The sequence below is a fragment of the Ammospiza nelsoni genome, chromosome Z (assembly GCF_027579445.1).
Source record: "Ammospiza nelsoni isolate bAmmNel1 chromosome Z, bAmmNel1.pri, whole genome shotgun sequence".
In the NCBI taxonomy this organism is placed as follows: Eukaryota; Metazoa; Chordata; class Aves; order Passeriformes; family Passerellidae; genus Ammospiza; species Ammospiza nelsoni.
In genome coordinates, this window is record NC_080669.1 from 45,979,145 (window position 1) to 46,003,844 (window position 24,700).

General features: G+C 38.2%; 1 protein-coding gene across 3 annotated transcripts in view; it reads left to right on the forward strand.

Annotated features, from left to right (window-relative positions):
- The window catches only part of IQGAP2 (IQ motif containing GTPase activating protein 2), a 123,374-nt gene extending 98,710 nt beyond the window's left edge, over positions 1-24,664 (forward strand). For 2 of the 3 annotated variants that reach the window (XM_059492080.1, XM_059492081.1), the window contains 22 exons: positions 134-295; positions 1,459-1,601; positions 2,530-2,700; positions 5,465-5,548; positions 6,248-6,319; positions 6,476-6,545; positions 6,844-7,052; positions 7,718-7,867; positions 8,659-8,822; positions 9,441-9,665; positions 10,286-10,426; positions 10,769-10,853; positions 12,296-12,528; positions 14,647-14,779; positions 16,181-16,283; positions 17,170-17,311; positions 19,018-19,105; positions 20,002-20,214; positions 21,070-21,230; positions 22,067-22,210; positions 23,224-23,332; positions 23,798-24,662. In XM_059492080.1, the coding sequence (XP_059348063.1) occupies positions 134-295; positions 1,459-1,601; positions 2,530-2,700; positions 5,465-5,548; positions 6,248-6,319; positions 6,476-6,545; positions 6,844-7,052; positions 7,718-7,867; positions 8,659-8,822; positions 9,441-9,665; positions 10,286-10,426; positions 10,769-10,853; positions 12,296-12,528; positions 14,647-14,779; positions 16,181-16,283; positions 17,170-17,311; positions 19,018-19,105; positions 20,002-20,214; positions 21,070-21,230; positions 22,067-22,210; positions 23,224-23,332; positions 23,798-23,911 (3,116 nt within the window). In that variant the 3' untranslated portion in view covers positions 23,912-24,662. Of the gene's footprint in view, positions 1-133; positions 296-1,458; positions 1,602-2,529; positions 2,701-5,464; positions 5,549-6,247; positions 6,320-6,475; positions 6,546-6,843; positions 7,053-7,717; positions 7,868-8,658; positions 8,823-9,440; positions 9,666-10,285; positions 10,427-10,768; positions 10,854-12,295; positions 12,529-14,646; positions 14,780-16,180; positions 16,284-17,169; positions 17,312-19,017; positions 19,106-20,001; positions 20,215-21,069; positions 21,231-22,066; positions 22,211-23,223; positions 23,333-23,797 lie in introns of all 3 variants that reach the window. The other variant, XM_059492077.1, reaches the window with a different exon arrangement.
- Positions 24,665-24,700: the final 36 nt, after the last annotated feature.

The window sequence follows — 24,700 nt, forward strand, 5'->3', positions numbered from 1 at the left end:
TGAATTGCTGTGTATGCCATGTTGTCTGCGTGTGCCAGTGTTAGAAGCCCATTTTCAAAGTTTCTGGAGGCTAGAGTTATGGGTACATAGAGTATACGACGCTTAATTTTTCTCTGTTATTATTTGACCCTAGTGGCTGTTGGAATATCAGTGATTAACAAGAGCTTGGAGAAAGGTGATTCACAGTCAATCCTGATGATACTACAGTCAAGGTTTGGACTACGAGTCATTCCTGAATGTGCTGAAGCCTACTTCAGGAAGCTCTCTGAAGCCAAGAACATGAAAACTACAGAAGGTAAAAAACTTCCTAAACAGGACAGTTCCACATTTTCATATCACTGAGGCAACCAGAAACCTAGAACAGGAGGTGTCTGTAAATTGAGGGAGACAGCGGCTGCTTTAAAGTCTTTTGATAAATGCTATACTTTTCCAAGTGCATTTTACGTGACAGTGTGCTGTTGTGCACGTAATGCAGACCACAGTACCTGCTGAGAAGTAAGTCTAGTGACTTCTAGAGTCTAGCAGAGGCTTCCTAGAATCTCAAACCTGCCTCTGAGTCTATTTAGGGCAGCTCCTCTGTGACTGTCAATAGATTAGTCCATTCTCTCAGAAAACTCTATTGCTCGCTGACAATTTTTTTCATTATAGCAGATACAGAGATGCATGCATCAGTCTTATGGATTGCTGTCAAAGATCAAGCCAGTATCTGACAGTGTTCACAGTGCAATTATGGTCCCTGTGCATTGCCAGAGCAGCAGTTACCAGCAAAAGCTGGGGCTAGAATCTGTTCTTAGCAGATGATGGGATGTTTTGTCAGAGCTAACAGCAGCCAAGGTTAGCTAATGGTTACAAAAACAATTACTGTCAGTGTAGCACCCGTTCTTACAGTAGATAGGCATGTTTCACTTTGGAACATGAATATTTTTAAGGCCTTACTAGTTTTATCTTGGGGCCTTTTGTCCATGAGGAAATGAGGTTTTTCCTGCCTGTCAGGATGCAGACTAGTTTACCAAAGCAATAAGCAAGAAAATGATGTGGATATAGGAAATGTCGTGTATGAGGTAAGAGTCAGTAAGTCCAGAATTTGGGCAGAAGACAAGAAAAATATTTTTTATAAACACAGTCTGTTTCACTTATGAGGGATTATGTAAGACAGAGGACACACTGTTTCAGGAGCACTAACTTGACACGTTAGGGTTTGGAGAGGGTAGCAGAGGATCTGTACCAACCTTGTAGATGTTTTATTAACCTTATCACCAGTTTGCTCTAGAGGAATGACTCTCATCCACCTAGCAGGGTATTTTGAAAATCCTTACTACAAAAAGGCCCAAGATATAGAGAGATTTTGCATGTCAAAGGGCTTCACAGCAAGTACAGGGAGGGGAAATGAGTAGGAGAGTTGTAATTTATCAGTGAAACAGGACACAAATGTATACTAACTGTATGAACTGCTTTTAGATTCCAGTGAAAGTCCATGGATTAAACTTGTAATGAAAGCCATGTATGATTACTATTACAATGTGGAAACTGAAGAGGGTACCTGTGTTGCCCCCAAAGGAGTTGTACCAAAAACTTCATGGTTAACTGGTGAAGAAATCCAGGTAGGCGGCTAAAACGTTGGTTTTTATTGCAAAAGCAACATAAACCTTTGAGAGAGCGTGAGACATGAAATTATCAAGAGACTGTGGTGGGTCAAACTGAAGGTCACTTTATCAGTATCTGCTTCTGAAAAGAGCAGCAACTTAAGTCTAAGCAGACAGTGATAGGCAGCACAGTCTCCTGTCTAGTGTCTGACAATGATTTAGGGATTTCCCTACTGGAAGTTACAGCATTTCTTTTAAAGACCATCAGCATACAACAATGGAGTAAAGTCTGATTGCTTCCATATCCTTTTATAGGACTTTCCATTGACCTATAACAAATAATTTTATGATGTATTTGTGAGAAGGTGGAACCACCATTTTCTGTTTAAATCTAATCCTCTGACAGCATTCATGTATCTCCAGATTCAAGAGGATGAGTGTGCTGTTTTACCTCCCTTTCTGTAGAGGTTTTGCATGAGTGTGAAGTAGAACAAAGCAGATCACACAAGCCTCGGAGTAATTTGTTCTTCTATATTCTGATGCAGCTCACCTAAGTTACAGGCTTACTCCTCTACACAAAGAGCTCGAGTCAGTGTAAGTCCTTCTGAAACAGAGAGCCTGTTGCTTCAGTTAGTACTTCTAGACATCTGAGTTGTACAAGACACTTGTAAGTGTTAGGAAAGCAGAACTCTGCTAATGTATAAAAGAATACCCTCTTAAAATCGCATACTCACTTGAGTAACTGAAGCTTGAAAGCTGTTCAGTTACCTGTCATGTAGGGGTCAGCAGTAACACCACAGCTCTTTCTTCTTACTGATTCAAATGTAGGGGTAGATCAGAGGGATTTGGATAGTATGAACATGAACTGTGGAGGTAGAGAGAACATAGTACAAATTCCAGGACAGTTTTGTCTTTTAAATGACCTTTTTCCATCATCTCTTAACAGAACATTGCTGGGCAAGTTACAGCAGATTACAATCGAGAGCAGCTGTGGCTTGCTAATGAAAATCTGATTGTTGGGCTGCAAGCCCGAGCAAGGGGATTCTTAGTCAGAAAAAACTTTCAGGAGAGAAAAGCCTATCTTCAAAACCAGGAACCATCTGCCATCAAAATACAGGTACTGTTCTAGAACAAGAAGGTAATGTGGCTTGGGCTGCTTTTCGCATGTAACAGGTGACATGACTGATTACTGCCGCTGATAAAATTCTCAAACAGATCTGTCTCCCTGTTTCCAGCAGCAGCGATTTAAACTTCTACATCTACAAATTTTTGTGCTTTCATGTAGCAAATATCCAATTTTAAACTAATCTATTGTATCCACCTCCAGTGAAAGTTACTTGGGAAAAGTTCATTAATGCACAGCCCTGGCTTTGTTCTGGCATGCTTAGATTTTTTTGTGGTGTGCCTAACTATGCAGAGTACAAGACCAGAAGGTATTTGTTAAGTATCGAAGCAAAAATTCCTTGGCAAAGCATGACTTAAGAAATACATTCCTTAGTAGACTATCCCTAGTTGGAAGTGGTTTGTTTCTGCTCCATGAAGTCATAGCTGGACAGGGAGTGGCAGCTGCCCTGGTGTTCTTTGGCAGTATTTCTTGGATGTTTCCGGTTTGCTGAACTCTAAAAGGAAATGTTCTGCTGAGGGTGCAAACAGTGACAGAGGCATGCACACTGGTTTTAGATGGTGAAATATCCCGCTTCCCTTAGGAGCAATTTGTTCTACCACCCACCCACAAAAAAAAAAAAAAAAAAAAAAAAAAAAAAAAAAAAAAAAAAAAAAGAAAAATATACAAGAGAATTTTTTAAATCTACAGTAGCTATGTTTAACAATTGACAAATATATTTACTTCCAGTGGTTGTTATTGGGATTGACTTTTCATTTTCCAGCATGGTGTCTGAGCCCAGTAAAGAATTGTACTTTGAGAAATTCAAAGTCTGTGCAAATAAGTTCAAAATATGGAGACATGTAGGTAAATAAAGTTGTTCTCTGTTTTCTTTCTATTTGCATTAAAGTAAAAAAGACTTGTGGAAAGACAACAAATAGAGAACAAGGCTGGTGTCACTGGCTGATAGAGATGATAGGCAAAAGCAGCAGTAAAAGTATCTGATATCCCTGTCATTGGATTCCTTGACAAGTGTTTGTTTCTGAGCTAGCAAACAGAGTCAGCTGAAGGAATAAACATGGAAAAGAGACCAGGGCAAGAGCAATGTGGGTCCAGATAGGTAAGGGACAATTTCTGGATGCAACAGAGTGACAAAATGGGTAGGGCTGGTAGAGACCACAGCAGGTCATCTGGTCCTTTTCACTAACTCACTTTTCAAGCAGGGTTATCCCAGAGCACATGGCACAGGCTTTTATCCACATGCTTCTGGAATATCCCCAAAGGCTCCGCAACTTCTCTGGTCGATCTGTTGCAGTACATGGTCACCTGTACAGTAAAGAAGTTCTTCCCCCATACTCAGATGGAACTTATTGTGCATCAGTGTCTGCCCATTGCCTCCTGTCCTTTTTGCTCAGCACTACTGAGAAGGGCCTGATCCACCCTCTTGATACCCTCCCTTCAGATAATTACAGACGTTGATGAGGTGCCCTCTCAGTCATCTCTTCTTAAGGCTAAACAGGCCCAGCTCCCTCTGCCTTTCCTTGTAAGGGAGATGCCCTAGACCCCACATCATCTTTTTGGATTCCACTGAACCCACTCCAGCAGCTCCATGTCTCTGTTGTCCTGAGGAGCCCAGAACTGGACACACTCCTGGTGAGGCCTCAGCAGGGCTGAGTAGAGGGGCAGGATCACCTCCCAACACCTGCTGGCAATGCTCTTCCCAATGCCCCCAGGATACCGTTGTCCTTCTTGGCCACCAGGACACACTGTTGGCTCATGGACAGCTTCTTCTCCACCAGGACCCCCAGGTCCTTCTCCACAGAGCTGCTCCCCAGCAGGGCAGCCCCAGCCTGTGCTGGTGCCTGGGGTTGTTCCTCCCCAGCTGCAGGATCCTGCACTTGCCCTTGCTGAACTTCAGATGGTTCTTTGTCCATTTCTCCAACCTGCTGAGGTCCTTCTGAAGGGCTGCACAGCACTCCAGGGTATCAGCCACTCTGCCCAGCTCTGTGTTCTCAGTGAATTTGCTGAGGAGGCATCTGCCCCTTCATCCAAGTCATGGATGAGTAAGTTAAACAGTACAGCATTGAATACCACTAGGGGTGACACTAGAGGGACACCACTAGGGACAGGCCTCCAATGTGACACTGATTGTAACCCTCTGGGATCTGTTGTTCAGCCAGTCCTTGATCCACCTCACTGTCCACTCATCCAGCCTGCACTCCTGAGTTTGTCTATGAGGATATCGTTAGGAGACAGTCTTGAAATCCCCACTTCTGTCAAGTAGACAATATCCACTGCTCTCCCCTTACCCTTACACGCTTACTTTACAAACCCATGGTGGCTATTCCTGATCATCATCTTTTATCCACATGGACAGAGATGGTCCCCAGATTTAGGCACTCCATTGCTGTTCCAGGGATGGGAGATGAGGCTAAGTAATGGCAAGAGCTGGAAGTGACTTGTGGGATGAAGTCAGTGACTGGGATGCTAAGGATGTGGATGTACTGGTGATAAGAGTAAGGATGAATTCAGGATGGTGAAGGAAATAGCACTGGACAATAAAGTGTGCTGAGATTGGTCAAAATTAACATGTCATGTATTGAGGGCACCTTAAAAAATAGAGGCAGAGGCAAGCTTACTTATACCTTAGTTATCTCTTTATCACAATGGCAGACTTTTTCCTAAAAAAATCACTGTTAATTATTTTAGTATGTTACATAGATTTAATAAACATGAGTGTGTTACTAGGGATAATAGTCTTCTGCCTTCTCTATAATAGGCTTTCTGGAAAGGATTCAAACAAAGGAAAAGCTATGTTGACAGGTTAAAGGTGCTTCAAGGCAATGTTGCTGCTATTGTTAAGGTAAGAACACCCAATGTGTTTTGGGGACCAAGTATGCTTTATTCCTTAACATAGTCCATCACTACCTGGGAATCAGAGACTGGGAGCACGGGGTGGACGTTTTCCAGAAATTTGCATGGCATTCAAAGTTGTTTAGCTGATAGGTTAAGCAAATTGCTTCTTGAAAGCTCTGCATTTGACTTTCAACAGGCTTTGCTGAACTTAAGGGGCTGTTCAAAGAGATTTCCTTACATGTCTATTCCTAGCACTAAACTAGAAAACATTTGGGATGACAGTGTATTATTTCCTTAAAAGCTCTCAAATCTCTCTCTCTGCAAAGTGCTCGCTTTTCGATGCTAATGGGACCATTACATCATGATTGGATTGTAGATCACAGATGGAATATTGTGACAGAATCTCTTATTTTTGAGGGGAACTGGTTTAGAATTGAAGTCTGAGACCTGAAGGTATAAATTATTTCCAAAGATAATGTTACACACAGGTGGTAGAAACCTGAACTCTGCTTGATATAGTGCCCTAGTAGGAACCCCTTTCTCTGGTCACTGGCCATTAGGAGCCTGCTGGTACACTCATCTGTGGCCCTGAGCACACAAGAACAGCTTGGCTGCCAAAGCAGACATTCAAAAGTAAACTTAAACACACACACAAAAGTTTGTGCAGTGTCCCTTAACTTTTAAAATTTATTTATTTAATTTTCAGATTCAGTCGTGGGTCAAAATGTGGCTAGCAAGGAGAGCTTACAGGAACCGCCTACAATACTTCAAGGATCATGTAAGTAATTTTTTATCCATTTTGAACATGAAGTATTAAAGTGTGGTGGTACGTTTGCAGGAGCAGTTTTGGGAAACAGGGTGCAAGGTTTGCAGTATGCTTCTGAGCAGAAGTGTGTCACAGCTAATTATTTTGCCTAATCTTGACTCTTTTCAGAATGACCAAATTGTGAAAATACAAGCATTTCTTAGAGCAAACAAGGCCAGGGAGGACTACAGAACACTAAGTAAGTAGCAACATTTGGGTGTTGTATGTTTGGGGGCAAGTATGTTGCTGTGCTCTAAGGTTTTTTTATAAGTTTCACATGAGATTTCAGTCTCTTATTTAACTGCAAAAGCAGGTCCAAGTGTTTGTAACACAATTGTTCTACAGCGGAAACTATTTTGCATAGCTTACTTTTAAAGTATGACAAAAATATTGCATAACTGGCATAAACTTCACATTTTCTGCATAGTGATCAGCTTCCTGAGGGCTTTAGGGATGTTCAGTATTGCATCAACTAACAGTATTTTCTTCAACTGCAGTTGGTGCTGAAAATCCACCCTTGACTGTTCTGCGCAAATTTGCCTACCTCTTGGACCAAAGTGACTTAGACTTCCAAGAAGAACTGGAAGTAATGAGGTTAAGGGAAGAAGTGGTTACAAAAATTCGATCCAATCAACAGCTGGAGAAGGATTTGAACTTAATGGACATAAAGATTGGATTGCTGGTGAAAAACAGAATCACTCTTCAGGTCAGCAGGCTCTGTTCAGGTTCCCTTGGTAGCATGCACTGAGCACTTCCCCATATGGAAAGAACTCAGGGTTACACAATCACAGCTGAGGCTGGAAGGGATCCCTGGAGGTCATCTGGTCCAAACCCACTACACAAGCAGGGACACCCGGAACAGGTTGCCCAGGACCATGTCCAGATGGCTGACTATCGCCAACAATCTGAGCAGCCTGTACTAGTGCTCAGTCAAAGTACTCCTGGTAAATTAAGCACTATCTTTGCTTGTTTCTGCCTTGTGCTTGATGTTGTTCTGTTGTCCTGAGTTGTACATCGCTGTATTTTGCCAGTTGTGGACAATAGAAATTACTTGGCAGATTTAAAATCTTTTACATCTTTTCTGTGTTAGAGTAGACTTCTGATCATATTCAACAGCTTGTTCAATGCTAATTAATCATGAATTAGTCTGTGTAGGAGATCAGACTTCACACAATCATTGTTAGTAAGCCATACTGTTGAAAGATGAAAATGTTAAAAAACTGGGTAGTGAGTAGCACAGCAAAATTTACAAATTTGCTAATTAAGGCACTTAGAGTAATACCGCATTTAACATGGTTGGGAAAATGTTCATTTTTCCAATCTGCCTGTTTTGTGAATATATAATCCAGAGTTTTGATCATCTTTCTGCAGGATGTGGTACTGCACAGTAAGAAACTTAACAAAAAGAGCAAAAGTCAACTGGAAGAGATGGTTATGGTTGACAAACAGGGCATCAAAGGTTTGAGTAAGGAGAGAAGAAAAAAATTGGAGGCTTATCAACACTTATTCTACCTTCTGCAGGTAAATTTTGATGCAAAAATTAACATGGCAGCAATTTTTTTAAAGAAAAAATAGAAATATATTGTAATATTTATTTTTTAATTATTGTATTAGTGATTATGAAAATATTTCCAAATAACATGCAGACTGCAGCAGACACTATGGTAAATTTCTAATACTTCCTGTAATTGAGAAAATCCTTGTTGTTTTTAAAGTGTACAGCAAATATGGCTGGTTTTTGCTTGAGCATACTTCAGTCTGTACAGAACATTCTGTCTGAAGAGAAATGTTTACCTCCATGTAGTCCACGTAAATTACTGTCACTAGTGGCGTACATTTTATGTGGTGCTAGGGAAGTGGTCTGCAATGCAGTTCACAGGACATGATGTATCTGTTCTTGTGCTTTTTTTATCTGACCTCACCGACATTTTTCTAGAAGAATTTTAGATTCTGCCAGGACAGACTCCCTCCAAAGCAGACATGTAGTATGCCAAGTTTTATTGGTAGATAGCTATTGTCATATGGTAAATTCTAATTGTCAACAAATACATAGACTAGATGCAGAGACTCTCTATTTGCTATTCAGAGACTGCAAATAAAATCCTTAATGGAGTTTCTCATTGACTGTGCAGTATTCCATGTTTCTTATGTACTAGGATTTGGAGAAAAGTAAAGCACGTATGGAAAATTGACATATATTTGAGTCAACATAACTGCTTTAGGTGTGAACAAATGTAGAGAGCTGCCCTCCAAGCAGGGGGGGGAGTTTGTCCTGGACAACCATATGCAAGTAATTTTCTTTTGCTTTGTAGACTAATCCTACGTATCTGGCAAAGCTGATTTTCCAGATGCCGCAAAACAAATCAACGAAGTTTATGGATACAGTCATCTTCACTCTATACAACTATGCCTCCAATCAACGGGAAGAATATCTGCTTCTTAAACTCTTCAAAACTGCTCTAGAAGAGGAGATAAAGTATGTGCAATCACAGAAAGTGTTCAGCTAGTTTGTGTTTTAGACAGTTCAATGAATGCTTCATGCTTAAAGGGAGCTGGTGGTTAATCTTTAAACTACCATAAAATTACATACATAATTTTATTATAAGACAGCTTTGTTTTCTGTGTGTCACTCTTAAACTCAAGTGATCCCTGATTCAAGAAAAAAATAATCTTTCTATGGTAGACTGTATTCCTCTATGAAAAAATGGCTTGTAAAAAGAGGCTAGGGCTTCTTGGTTTGTGCTTGAGTATGTAAGGGTAAAGTATTATCTTTCTTCATATAATCTTATGTTCTGTAAATCCTGAAATAATGAAATGTTATTTTATGGCCTTAATGGATACTGGCTGAACAGGTATTTGGGTCTGAAACAGGTATAAATTAGCTGCCATGGACTATGCTATGTTCCAGGAGATTACTATAATACATGCAGAATTCAGACGGTAGTCTCTATATACCACTTCTTTTTATATAAAAGCCTTAAGAAGTAGGATATAAAGAGGTTTCAACATAGAAATCGAGTAGTTTTGAAAGTGTGGGATTCAAAAATACGGATTACTGCACACATAAGGGAGAACTCTTCTGTTCCTGATACAGCTCTAAGGTAGACCAGATCCAGGATATTGTGACTGGGAACCCCACTGTCATTAAGATGGTTGTGAGCTTCAATCGAGGCGCTCGTGGGCAGAACACCCTGCGCCAGCTCCTGGCCCCCGTGGTGAAGGAAATCATGGAGGACAAGTCTCTCATAATCAACACTAGTCCTGTGGATGTTTACAAGGCATGGGTAAACCAGCTAGAAATGCAGACTGGTGAGGCCAGGTGAGTGAGGAAGATGGACATATTGTACCATACACATGAGGAACCCCTCAGTTCTGCTCTCCTATTCTTTCTCTGTCAAACTGTTCTGTACTTGTGCCCATGGACCCCTTCTCAATCTTCCTTCAGCAGAGAGATTTTGGGGAGAGATGCTTGACAAACAGGTGCTTTAACTTACTTGTTCTGAAAAATGAAAGGATCACTTTTATTGTCATGACCTTCTAAAGTATATTACGTAATCTTTGTAAATGTAATAGATTATGCCATGGAACAACTTAGTCTTTTTCTCAAGTTTTTTACTAACAGCATGTTAGTAGTGTCCAAGGCTTTTGATGAGCTATGCTGGGATAAGGATGTGGAGATGCACGCTTTATATTTGTTTTCTGCTTTTGTTATTAAGGGAAGGTGCGTGATAACCTGTGCACTCCCAACTAAGCAAATTAGTTACCTCCAAAAAAAGGAAGCCAAAGCATCTAAAACAACAAAAAAATTTTAGTAACGAAATCCAGCTTCAGTTGTATTTGTCAGGCTTTTGTTCACTGATGTCCCTTATGAAGAAAAAAAAAACATGTTATTCTCAAATGTATATAACCTGGTTTCATGTTTATTTTTTTGCTTTGCAGCAAACTGCCATACGATGTGACCACAGAACAAGCACTGACACACGCAGAAGTGGTCAATAAACTGGAATCATCTATTCAGAGTCTGCGGGCCGTCACTGACAAAGTTCTCACATCCATATTCTCTTCCCTCAATATGATGCCGTAAGTGCTCTGTTAGGACTCTCCAAGAGGCAGTTCGTGTGCAGTTCACTTGAACCTCTGTGATGGAGAGCCTTTCAAATCCTTCTCATGCTTTCAAAGCCTTGTGATACTTCCTCTGGGATGGGCTGCCCAGTAGAGGGAGTGGTTTCTCTGCCTGGCTTTAGCAGCCTGGCAAACCTCTCCCTGTACTCGAAACGTTTTGTGTTTTCCATTATCAACTCATTCTAGTGTTTCATGGGCAAGTGGGCAAGAAGCCAGTAATTTACGCTGACTAGAATGATTGCTTTCTGTTTCGTCTAAGTCTTTTCCACTATTTTGCCTTTTCATCTGTTCTACATGTAGTTATGGAATGAGATACATAGCCAAAGTTCTGAAGAGCTCACTCCATGAGAAATTCCCGGATGCAACTGAAGATGAACTCTTAAAGGTAGACTTCCTAGGGCACACTGCCAGCAGCTTGTTGTTTTACTGACAAAGTAGATTTTTATTAACACTAAATATTCTAAGGAACTGGGAAACCAGCATTTATTGAAGGAATTTGGCACTTCTTATTGAGTTGCAAAGAGGCTGAGGAAGGGGGGAACAGGGAATTCTGTTGCCACCATCTAAGTATGTGAATACTCTTATGGAAGAGGGTGCTCAACCTGTTTTGGACAGTAACTGTACTGACAAGGCTGGAGTTTATCTGAATCATCCTGGGGCTTGGAATGGTAATGATCACCAGTGATGACCAGTGATCATTGTGATCACCAGTCCTTTGATTGGAGAACACTGTAGTCCTCTTCTTTTTTTCTCCCCTATCTAAAGTTTAAAATGTTAAGAAATTGTAATTTAAATCCAATAAGGAAGGTTTCTAAAAGAAAAGTTTGAGTAGATTATACTACACTTGGATCGCATTACACTTAAGATGCTTGTAAAAGTTGTAGAAATAGCATTTGTGCAGACTGAAAAATAAGGTGTGAGTGTAAGTATGGTGCTGGCCAAGTGGCTGTTGTTACCCTGCCACAGCCATGGTGTCTCTTTAGAGAACTTAGGCCTTCCATAAGCCTTCTAAACAGCTTCTAAAATTGACAACCTTCTAAAATTGACAACCCTGTCAAATTAGGACTAAATTGTACTTCAATAAAGACCCTTTTATCAGTGTTTAATTACATGGTTCTAAAAGTACAAGGTTTTCATTTTACCTGAACTTGCCCGTTCTTCACTGTCCATCACTCCAGCAATACTGATTACAACTGCTCAACACATTTAAAAACTTAGGTAACAAAGGGAGTACCCACTTGAAAGCCTTTAAATGTGTAAGCTGGAAGTTCTGCAGGGGCATGCATATAAGCTAAAGCAAATTGCAGAAAGCAAAGTCCTGCCTGTTTCTGAGACCAGGAATTCTTTGAAGTTGCCATCTTCAGAAGATGCTGCAGCATTGTTACAGAAACTGCAGTTTGGGAAATCTGGTCTCTAGATTTCTAGGGCTACATTGCAGTCCAGTCCCTTGAAGAATTAATGGGTCCCGTTATCAACAAGTGCATTAAATGTTGCCAGTATCTGCAGCCTTGGGAGCAGAATCTTGCAAAATTTAGAAGAGTTGTGTTTGTGTTTAACTCCATGCTTTGCATTAGCTGAACTACAGCCAGTATCAAATTGAAATGTGGTTGTGAAAGTCCATAACTGATGTTCACAGAGGTGTTGTAGGAGGAGTATCATGTAAGATGTTCTTCCAGTTAGCCTCCTAGATAATGTGTGTCTTAAGGATTCTTGTAGCACCAGTTCCTATAGTCTAATTTAGAAGTAGAAATGATTGGTCATGTTTTGTAAGGTGTCATTCCTGTATGCAAAGGAAAGATTTCTTAACTTCTTTCTCTGTTTCTTTAGATTGTTGGCAACCTTCTGTACTATCGCTACATGAACCCGGCCATAGTTGCTCCTGATGGCTTTGATATAATTGATATAACAGCTGGGGGTCAGATACACCCTGACCAGAGGAGGAACCTAGGCTGTGTGGCAAAAGTCCTCCAGCATGCTGCTTCTAACAAACTCTTTGAAGGAGAAAGTGAACATCTGTCATCTATGAACACTTACCTCTCACAGACCTACCAGAAGTTCAGGTATGCACAGCCCTCACAAGTACCTACAGAGTAAGAGCTTTCCTCTAGGATGAGTAAGGGAGGTGGACTCCTTGTTGATAGGAATTTCCTGTTCAAAATATTAAAAATGTTGAGTGATGTGGCAAAGAGAAATGCTCACTGACAAGGAAACTAGAGCAGGATTAACAGGTTGTATTTTAGCTTGTGCATTAATTTGAGATCACCTCTGCTGTCTTGCTTGCAGTTCCTTACAGCAAAACAGACTTAGAACAGACTGTGGTAACTCATTATCCAGACAAATCAATGTCTCCTTTGATTTGGGAGGACATCTGGACATTTTGTCTGAGGAAGACAAAAATACTTGTCAGGACAAAGTTGTAGGGTTTGTTTTTATTCTCTCATCTTTGCTGATGGATTCTACACAGATATCATTCTTTTATCTTGCAATTGTAGGAAGCTGCATGTTTTCCTACATTCTGGGACACAAGTTCTTTCGGGTTATTGCCCATTCATTGCTATTACTTTGTGGTATTGTTGAGTTTTGCAATAAACTTGCACTCAGAGTTTCTGTCTTTAGTGTCTGCCCTTTGTGAAAGCAAATGCACTGTTCATATAATGCGTTTCCTTGAAAGACGTCAATCATGGACACAGAGATAATTCAATTAATAAAAAGTATGATAAATAATTAGTAATTTTAACAATAATAAGATAATTAGTAATTTTAATGAAGTATTTAGGCGCACGACATAAACATGAAGAAGCTATAAAGTAGAAAGTGTTACAGCTAGAATAACAAATGCTAATAAAAGAGCGCTGCTTTAGTCAGCCCTTGATTGCTACAAAAGGAAGAATCCCTCTCCTAATTAAGCTAACTTAAATATCTGTATGCCTATGCTCTGTACTTTAACTAAACCCTTCTTAGACAGCAACACTGGCTGCCCTTAGCTGCCTGTTCCCCTTTGGAACAATATTAGCAATGTTAGCTATGCTCAAAGCTTTTACGCCTGCCTGGATCTTTTACTTTTGTGCAGAAACTTGTCCACACCCTTCCTAAGCCTTTGAGATCATCTGCCTTCACAACTCCTCCTGTAGCAATATTTAGAAGTTTGCTACCTGTTAGTTAAAATTAAAATTTTCCTGCAGTTTCATTGCATACCCTACTGGCCATTAGTTTTTGGACTGATTAATGAATTCTGAACACATCTCATGCAATACCACTGTGATGTTTTATAACTTGATGTGTAGTCCCCAGCTTTTCCTCTCCAAAGTGAAGAATCTCAGCCCATTTTCCTTTTTCTTTTTAATTATTCTTTTCCAATACTTTAAAGGTGCTGTGAACCTGAAACACATATCCTGTTCAACACCATAGGGCTGGCACAATATGACTCCTGCAGGAAACCCATAGGCATCATCCAAAACCCTGTTTTTCCCAGCTGCTGCACTTCAGGTCTTTTCACTTCAGAAAACAAAGTGGTTCTCTACAAGAGGACCCTGCTGGTTCTTGGTTATCTGTGCTCATCCCTGAAGAAGTCAGTAGCTTGGAGAGACACCAGTTGTCGTTTTGGGAAGCAGGTCTCAGTACTCCATGTGCATGCTAGTCATACTGAAGTAACACTTCAACCACACTCTGCATTTTTTCCTCTCAAGATTCTTCTATTTATAAACAATCTACATGTTCTCTCATTTTGAGCACCTCATTTTTGGCCTAACAGCAATATAAATATTTATGGGACAAATGGGAATTTTGTGCATGTATTTCAATCCATTCCTTCTCAGCACACCTCATACTGCAAATTGCCTTCATAAAATAACAGGGAAATCCTTTCATAATTTTAAGGACTTAGAGAAATATCTATTTAATGGCTATTAAATAGATATTTCTCTAAGTCCTTAAAATTTACCTTGTTTACTAAGTAGGGGGAAAAACCCAGCCCCTTGAAAACAGTCTTCTACCAGCTACCCAGGAAAGAGAAGATTTACTTGTATTGACATATTGCCTCCTTGAAACATTGAGGGTAGATTGCAGGCTATAAAAGAAACATAATGCATGTCAAAGACTTGACTATGGCTTTTTTATACAGGCTAAATAAAGTGAATTTATAAGGGACAATTATTGAAGTCTTTCTCATTTTCTCTTAGGAATTTTTTTCAAGCAGCATGTGATGTTCCTGAACCAGAGGAGAAATTCAATATTGATGAATACTCTGATATGGTGACCCTTAGCAAGCCTGTCATATATATTTCCATTGAAGAAATTATCAATACCCATTCAGTAAGTCAATCAAAATAGACTAGTCAATGGACTATAGTATACAGATTATCAAATATTTGCACTCTCTGGGGAAAGCGTAGTTTTCATTCTTATTTTTGAAGTAATTTCTTCACTTCATCTCTGAAATGTTCTGAAGCTGAATATTAGATTTTATTTTTTTCCTAGGAAAAATGTAAATGCTGCTTTCATGCAAAAGCATCATCTTGAATAATAGTTAGTATGTAACACTTTCTGATGAGGGGAAAGAACAATTATGTTCCAGTCTCATGTGACATTTCCAACTTTAAAACAATCTTCTGTCTTGGGTAAGAAAGTGATAGCTTGAGGGAAAATCTTTGGGAATAGAAACTTGCAGCTCTGGCATTCTGTCATGTGACTTCTTGGAAACTGAGTAAAACATCAGATTTAGAAAAAATGCCACTGTGGTATCACTCCTGTTCTTACTGTGGGTAAAGAGCAGAATAACTGCAGTCTGAAGCATGACTTAATAGCGTGTAAGTTAAATCTTTACCACTTGTTCCTCCTAAAACTTGGATGCTACTATCTGTTTCCTGGCTGGCAATATGTCCCCTGTGTGTTCTCCCACCCAAGTCAAAAAAATACCCCACAGTAACCTTTCCCCATAAAAAAAAAAAAAAAAAGGCCACAAACACCACAAAGAATCTCAAATACTGCCAGATACACTATGGAAAAGGCAGAATGCCACACTCACAGTAAGCCACTCTATAAGTTAGTTTCATTCAAGTGAAAACTAATAACCTAATCTGCTAAAAAAAATTTCTGGTTTGTCTTTTTGCCTGTTCTTTTAATTTTTGAAGCAGCAGACCTCTGCCTGCAGGTAATGACCAGAAGTTGTATGTGAACCTTAGTCCTTCCAGTGAGTCTAGTGACTGGCATAACATGTCTATTAGGTGGTGCAGTGGGTGCTGCAGAGCTCGTTCCTCACTTAGAAAATATAGTCCTTTCTGAAAGGTACCACTGACACTGTTGTAAGCTACTGGAATGGATATACATAAAATAGGTGTCTTTCTGTGGATCACCAATACTTTATTCCTTTGGGTGTTAAGGATGCAGCACCAAAATGCTCTACTTGGGATTACCATCCTTTATTCTGTGACAATTAGGACTTTGTTAGTCCTAATTGCAAACCTTCTGCTCAGCTGTGATATTGAGCACTCCAGAGACAATAGCTGGAGAAGCAAGACAAGCTGTTTTACAGCAAGGGCAGTTCCAAACTCTAGCCCAGAATCCAGGGTGCTTCCTGATCTTGGGAAGGTCCTCCATAATCCTGATCATGATAGGTCTGTGTTTTTCAATATTTAGTTTCCAGACTTAGTTTCAAGTATAAAGATTCCAGGAAAGCTTTTTCTGGATGATGACTTCATTTACATTTGTTTATAGCTGCTTTTGGAACACCAGGATGCCATTGCTACTGAAACTAATGACCTGCTGAATGAATTGCTGGAAGGTCTGGGACCTGTTCCTGATATAGAATCTTTCCTTGGTATGTTGTTTTTTGTCTTTATGGGTAACTTCATTTTAGGGGCCGAATTAAACAGAAACTTGACTTAAATACTCTTGTGTCTCTCAGACCAGTAGCTTCTGCTTCTCTGTTTACTACAGAATTATTTTCCAAACACTTATTGTAACATTGAACCTCATATTTGAATGTTTTTCTTAACTACAATACTCACTCTAAAAATTAATGTGTGTTTCAAAATCCAAACATTACTATTATTTTGAGTGATCCAGTTGTGCAGATAGGAAACAAGTGATTTTTTTTTAACAAGCTGATCTTAAGATTTGCTAGTGTTAGGTAGAAACTTAAACAAAGTATAAAGAAAATTCTAAAACCAGCCATTTTTTTCTTTTGATACTTAATTATCCAAATAAAAATTACTTTGTTAAAATTAGCAAATTTCTTAGAAAGTAATGCATTTGAGTGGTATTTAATTTACATGTATTAGAAAACTGTTTAGAAAGTAGCTAGGAGTCATGAATAACAGCAACATTCAAGTGAGTAGCCTGTTAACATAGCTGCTATTCTTCTGTTTCTTCATTATCACTGCACGTTAGGATAAAGGATGTTACATTGCTTGTATTATACTTTAAGGAGACAACATGAAAGTCTTCTGCACATAAGGAGCCTGAAAAGCAAGGATTGGTTTACTTTCCAAAACCTTGTAGCTGGGCTTATAAATAGCTAAGTTGTTGTTTTGATTGTTCAATGCCCAAAAAAAGCCTGCTTCTAAGTGGAAGGAGCTGGAGGCGCTATATAATAAGTTTAATATTTCTGATTGTTTACAGTGATTAATCTAGGTACTTGTTTGCTTCATGTGCTGAATCGTGGGAAAATTGGAAAACTTGGAGTAAAATATGTTTCCTTTTAGGGGAAGGAGCTGTTGATCCCAATGACCCCAACAGGGAAAGCACACTGAATCAACTTGCAAAAACAGAGATTTCACTGTCTCTAACAAGCAAATATGAGTTACGAGAAGGTGAAGATCAGGATCTCAAAAGTTTGATGATAAAGTAAGTTTTGTTCAAACATGTATATTCTGGCAATGCTTATCGTTTGTTTGTTTGTTTGCTTCTAACTATTGCTTTTTAAATATTTACCCTGCCTAAGTACATTTCTGAGGTGCTGAGTGCATTCAGTTTTCAAAAGACAGTTTGTGTTCAGTGCTACTCAAACTTTTACAAAACTCAGAATAACTGTCAGTTTTTCCAGAAAAAAGAAATATATTGCCATCTGTGTTTTGGAGCATGACTGTATCATTATCTAGGAAATGTTTTTTCATGAAGCTGTAAAAGCACTCTACTTTAAAATGCCACAGCCTTGGGAAAACAGAGATGAAAAGCAGTCTACACTTATAAGGGTCAGACAGTATTACCATGTCCTTTCCTCCCCCTCAAAAATAAACACTTTCCAGATATACTGTCATCAGCCTTTTTTAAAGAATCTAACTGTTACTTCAGCAGGAATAGCACATGCTTCATGCTTTTATCCAGGAAAAAGAAAATTGTGTTTATTTTGTCTTGGAAACAAATTTAAAAATGGCTGCAGGGATACACTGGAATGCAGGCTACTTTATAGTAAAATTAATTATATAACAGCACTTCTTTTACATTATTGACACCCATCTTTTGATGTTATTTCAAGCTATCCAGAAAAGGGATTGGCCTACTTCAGATCCTAGTACAATCTGAGAAAGGGGGAGAACAGGATGTTGCTGTCTTCTATTACTGTGCTTATATGGACCCCATGTGTGTGAAGGCAAAAATTCACATTAAAATGGAAAGACAGCGCACCAATAACTAGAAGGGCAGACATGGGCTGTAATTAAAATCTGATCTATTAAGCTGTTTGGGTTTTTTTAAATCAGAAATAGGTATTCTGGATTTGTTCAATGGAGTGATGTTTTACTTCTGTACTTAGGTAGACTATCACTTTAAACTATTAGGCTTTATCATAGAAATTTTTACAATACTTAGACATTTTTCTTGGAAACTTAAGCTACATCCTTAATTTTCTGTTAATTGTTAAGTATAATGAACTATTTCGGTAACCTGTCCTCTAAATTAATAGAATTCTGTAGCAGGATGTTCTTGGAAGTATTATGAACAAATAGGCAGCAGGAATGAGATAAATTCTTACCAAGAAAAGAACTGGTTAACATATCAGGGTGTAGCAGCTTCCCTTTTTTTAGCAAGGAAATGCTTCTTGTCTCTTGTCGCTAGAGAAATATGTGTCCTTAAGTGGTTTGTGTAAATGCGCTACATCAAATGAAAAATTCCTTCAAAGTTCAGCAGTTCTGAGTGCATTTCCACTGTATTCAGTAAATATGACCCTTAATGGAATGATGAGTAGTTCAGGCTTTTCAAACATTACATTTCTGTCTGCTGTTTTGTCACGATCACAATTAAAATCCACATTAATACAAAATTAATAAAATTGCTTGTATTTTATTAACAGTAATGGTTTTACTGCACTAGTGGGTTGTCTGTTTTCTAAAATAAATGGAGGGAAGCTTACATGCATTTCTCTATTCAGACTGTGTAGAAATCAGATCCTCAATGTTGTTAAAGGAAGCTGTGAAACATAAAAAGCTAGAAAGCAAATTTTACCAATAATCCATAATAAACGGGGAGTTTACTACTTTTATGGTCGAAGAAATGACATGTACAAGTGATACAGTGATAACTGTGTTGTAATATCTACATATCCTTTTCAAAAGGACCAAAAGACTCATTGTGGATGTGATACGAACACAACCAGGGGATACACTCTTAGAAATATTAGAAACACCAGCCACTGCACAACAGGTAAGTCTTATACTGTGCCTGAACAGGGAAGGAAGTAATTTATTATAGCTATTTGAAGACCTTTACAGATCTCTGATAGCTTTCTCCATCTCATTATAACAATGAAATTGTTTGTTGATGGTTTTAGACTATTCAGAGTTAGAGTCTTTAAAATATGAGACTTGTATAGTTGGGTTTTTTTACTGTATAATTGGAAACAACTTCAGATGGAAACAAAATATAAATCTTGGTGTGAGCTAGACTAGACTAGAATATTTTTTCTTACTATATTGGAGTCACTAGAATGTGACTAGAATATTTTTTTCTTTACTTTTTTTTGTAAAGATGGTCTTTTCTCTCCTGTATTATAATACAAGAAATAGCTGAGGTGAATCTTTCTACTCTATCTTTGTTCCCACCCATTAAATTCAGTATTGTAACTCAGCTTGCCTGACCCTTTAGTTTATTTGCTTAATCTATACAAGCAAATCTCAGGGAACTACTGCTATCCTTAGTATGGGAATCGAGTGGGAAGAGCCCACAGCTGCAGTCTCTCCCATAGACAGTGACACACAAAACTGCATTCTAATAATGTGCAGATTTTAGCTCACCTCAGTGTGTGCATATGTGAGATCTGGACAGTCTTCCCACAACTTGGTGAAGTTATTGAGCCTGGCTGAATTAGACACTTTGATTAATTCAAATATGTGTCTCGGTGTTGTCACTACGTACCTAAAGTATGTCCAAAGGCATAGTAAATGGGGTACTTTTAGACCAAGTGGTAAAAGGACATAAAGATTGCACCCTGATTCTTGAAAATCTCCTGTTCAATGTACTTGAGAATTCAATGTACTTGAACTCTTAACTGTTATTAAAATCTGGAAAATAACTGTTCTGGATTTTTTCCCCCCTGCCAGGAATCTGAGAATTTGAAGCTTGTAGAAAAACGTGCCATCTTAGATTCCAAAACTCCAGAGAAAATGAAGCACAGTCAGTCTATTTTTGAAGATGGGCAGCTACCAATAGAACAAAAGAAAAGGAAAATTCAGAGAAATCTCCGGACATTGGAACAAGCAGGACTAGTGTCTTCAGCAACTAAGTACCAAGAAATTATAAATGAGATTGCTAAGGTAAACTGAGTGTTTCCCTGTATATCAATGTTGTTTAACATCTAGCCTAAATGCATTCCAATTAGAGAAGTAAAACACATATTTTTCAGGGAATGCTACCCTAAACTACTGAAGTATCCACATACAAAGCAAATTGTTTTCGTTCCCTGACAAAATAAGTGAGAGACAGTACACTCCTGAATAACTGTCAGAAATGAATGACATAAAACTGCAACCTTTGTTATCCAAATCTGATATTGAATTTGATGCTGATGATGATTTAACTCTCCTCTATAATGTTTCAATATAACCTTGTATACTTCAACAATTCCAGTTTAATTGGAATTTCTTGGTGCTGTTTCAATTAAGAATGGCTGTGGTCTTGATAAGGTTTCAAAAGCCTTAAACCCCTATGAAAGATAATCTGATTGTTATCAACACTGATCTGCTGTGGTTAGGCAGGACACAAGAATAGTGGGCCAATGTGGTGCCCATCCTGATGCTGATAAAGCGCAGGGACTGTTCTCAACAAATCCTATTCCACATCCACAACCCATAGTGGCCGTAAGAACCTTAGAATATTCAACTATCTTCGGCACAACAATGACATTTTTCTTTTGAGTTCTGGGTCTGTTAGGCCCTGTAGAGCACAGAAAAATTCAACACCAATTCTATATATCAGCAGCAATGTGACTGCCATGTGAACAAACCATAGTACTTCCTACAAGTACTGTTCTTGTAAGAACTAACAGGATAATTTTGTGCTTTCTCTCACTAATGAACTCAGATTTTGTAATTACAAATTGGAATGGTAATGAACTGAGGCTTTTTAAAATTTAAAATTAATAAAACAATAAAATTAATAAATTTATTTAGGATATCCGGAATCAAAGAAGATACAGACATCATCGAAAAGCTGAACTGGTGAAACTCCAGCAGACTTTGAATGCACTTAACTCCAAGACAGCATTTTATGAGGAACAAATTAATTATTACAACACCTATATAAAAACTTGCTTAGACAACTTAACAAGGAGGTGAGTTGAGTCTTTCTTTTAATGTGTCTTTTAGTTTCATCAAGAGGGAGAGCAGGTGTTCATCTGTAGTTTAAAGTATTGATTCCAACAGATTGACAGTCTGCAAAAGGTCCATGAGAGTTGTTAACTGTGTCAGCATCTGGATATTAAAGTCTTGCATTTATTAATGACTGCCTGGAGAAAGAAAAGTCTATGTCTATATAAAGAGATGTGTAGAAGTTTTCAATATATTTAATTGGTGTTACTTTGCAGATCCACTTGCAAGGTTGGAGGTCATGAAGCTTTGGGAAGTAATTATTGGTTTCTTCCTTTTTTATAAAGTTTGGGGTTTATTTTTAGAATGGAAAAGGGGGAAATAAATACCTAAATATTTACCTTTCAGATATAATGGAGTTACTTGAAAGCAATCCCCCCACCAATGCCACCAAAGTGTTAAAATGAAAACATTTTACTGACATGAATAGGAATTTTCCTAGTATATGCTTCATTGATCCAAAAATTAACTCTAAATTACACAGTATTTACCATTTATGTCACCTTAAGTTTACAAATTGCTATTTTAAACTGAAAATTGAGGACTTTTGAGGATCAGAGTTGCATTTCACGATAGAATTGAAAGAAGTGCCAAAAGATGATTCAAAATCATTGGCAAGATATTTAGATGATTCACTGCATGCTAAAAATTCCTCTAACTCTCAGATTTTTTGGGATGTTAATTTGGTTTTTTTAGAGAAGTTCAAGAAAGAGTGAAAGAAAGTTAAATATGGCTGAAGAGTAACAGAAGTATTAAGGATCTGATAAACACACCAAAAGCCATTTTCTTGTTCTCTTTCTAGAAATTCACGGAGGTCAATTAAATTTGATGGAAAAGAGGAGGTAAAGGGAAGCAAAAAGCTGAAACAGACCCCACTAAAGTACACAGCTGCAAGACTTCATGAAAAAGGTGTCATCCTAGAAATTGAAGATCTTCAAACCAATCAGTAAGTGCAATTCCAAGTATTTTCTAATCAGCAATTTCTGAAGGGGCCTGGCTTTTGATAAAAGAAATCTTAACAATTTCCTGTGCACAGCTAAAATTGCCTCAGACTTCTGCATTCAGAAGGATGCTACAGTCTAATTATTATAATTTTTTTTAACTTTGTACCTTGCTGTATTATTACTTTGGGAAAATATTTTAACGAGCCAGCCCTAGCACTGTCTTACATGGACAAGTGCAAGTTTAGCAGCAGACTCACTATTAATGACCACGTTTTTATGCAGTTGTAGCAATCTTTTTTGATATATTGACCAGTTACTTTCAAGTAACTTAGTAACGCTCAGGTTTTCTGCTCTTCCTCACTCTACAGCAGGGTGAACGGATGTGGTGGTTTAACATCCCTTTTGTATTCTTCCATTTTGAGGCTGTGGTAGTGAAAGTCTTCCATTCTTTGCACCTTACCGTTCACCTGCTGCATGGAAAAGTTTTTTCCATTTTTTTTTTCTTTTTTTTTTTTTTTTTTTTCCCCCCACGGGGATTTATCAGGTAGGGGAAGCCACATGAGGCAAATATGTACCTGCAAGGAGATGCTTGGGCACAGCATAAGGAAAATCTGCTTGTCCTGTTTCTATCCACTGGGTGTTGGATCCAATTTGTTCACTAAACCTTCTAAAGACTTTTTTTTCTTTTTTGGTCTCTTGTTTTGTTGTTGGTTTGGTTTTAGTTGGTAGGTTGTTTTATTTGGTTGGGGTTTTTTGGGCTGGGTTTTTTTGGGGGGTTGTTTCTCCAGTACAAAAGACTTTAGAATTCTGTATTTCATATTACCAATACTACCAGACCGTCTCTAAGAAAACACTGTATGGAATGCAGTGCAGGGAGGGATGGAGTGATTCTTTTGACACCAACAACACTGCTTGTGGTCAAAGTTCTATATTCTGCAGGCTTTTTCCCCAAAGCTGTCTCTGGATTATACAAAACTGCACAGCCTATGTATTCAATTATCTTTCTTGTTTCAAGGTTTAAGAACGTGATGTTTGATATCACACCTGGAGAAGAAGTGGGTGACTTTGAAATCAAAGCAAAATTTTTAGGAGTTGAGATGGAAAAAGTGCAGCTCCATTTCCAGGTTTGAATTTTGCTACTTTGCTGTATAGCTGCTGTTGCACTTCGTGTAACTGCAAACCTTTTCAATATTTTTTCACATGTATCCATGAACCAGTCAATTAGTACAGAGCAGCAGCTAATGTGGAGAACAACTATGTAACTTCTGCAGGATGCTGGGCATTGGCATTGAATTAATGTTTATCTTGGGGCAACTGTATGAAATCAACCTCGACATTAGTTCAGGCAGCAAGCAGGAAATACTAAAAAAAAAAGAGGAAATACACAGAAAACAGTATTTCTTCTGATTTGCTGTTACTGACCATCTGTAGCTTAAGATCTAGAGGACATGTAATGTTTTCTGCATGTATCCAATACTTGCTTGCAATTGTTTAAGTTACGAAGGACCTGCAGTTGGTGATGTTTATCACATCTTGTTACTGTAAGGTATGGATTTGGACAGACACTAATGATCTTTTTCTCATTTCAGGATTTGCTTCAGATGCAGTATGAAGGTGTGGCTGTAATGAAAATGTTTGATAAAGCTAAAGTGAATGTGAATTTGCTCATATTCTTGCTGAATAAGAAGTTCTATGGAAAATGAGTACTTTCAGATATCATGGACTTCATCAATCAGCGGGAAGTCTATTCAGTATTTTTTTGCTTATAAACATTTGAAGTTGTCATTGGATGCTTGTTAAATTTTAAAAACACACCCTAAAACACCAAAAGTTCAGAAGAATGTACACAGTGCCTTTTCAGCATTGATAAAAAAACAGAAAACCGAGAAATCTATTCATTTAAACAGCTCAAGATTTCATTGGTGTTGGTACTTTCAAATGAAAATATTCTTTATGATACACACCTTTTGTGTAGATTTCAAGGTAGGCAGAAATTGCATTTAGTTAAATATATAAACCTCTTCCTATTGAAACATTTTTAAAATTACCTCAGATATATAATATAGCTGATACTAGACTTTAAGTATTTACCAAAAGAAAACCTAATTTGTTTCTAAGGGATAGTTTGAGCAGGTACTTAGTTACATACTAGACCTATTTTGTGGCAGTTGTAATTGCAAAGCAAACTTATTGTGCAATTCAAAAAATTTTATAGGTAATTATAAAGCGACAATAACGACTTGCTTCACAAAAATATATTTTGCGATTCATTCCTACTAAATGCACTACTGCCTCGTGCAAAATGACGTTTTCTACTTTCACAGCCTTTGGAGTGGTATTGGGGAAATCTGAATAGCGAACAGTTGTTCAGTTTGAAGTATTTGAATACCTAAATTGTGCCTGTCTTTTTTTTTTTTTTTTTTTTTTTTTTGTAAGAAAATAAATGCAATAAAATCAGTATTTAGATTGGGTTTTTTAAATATTCTTTGGAG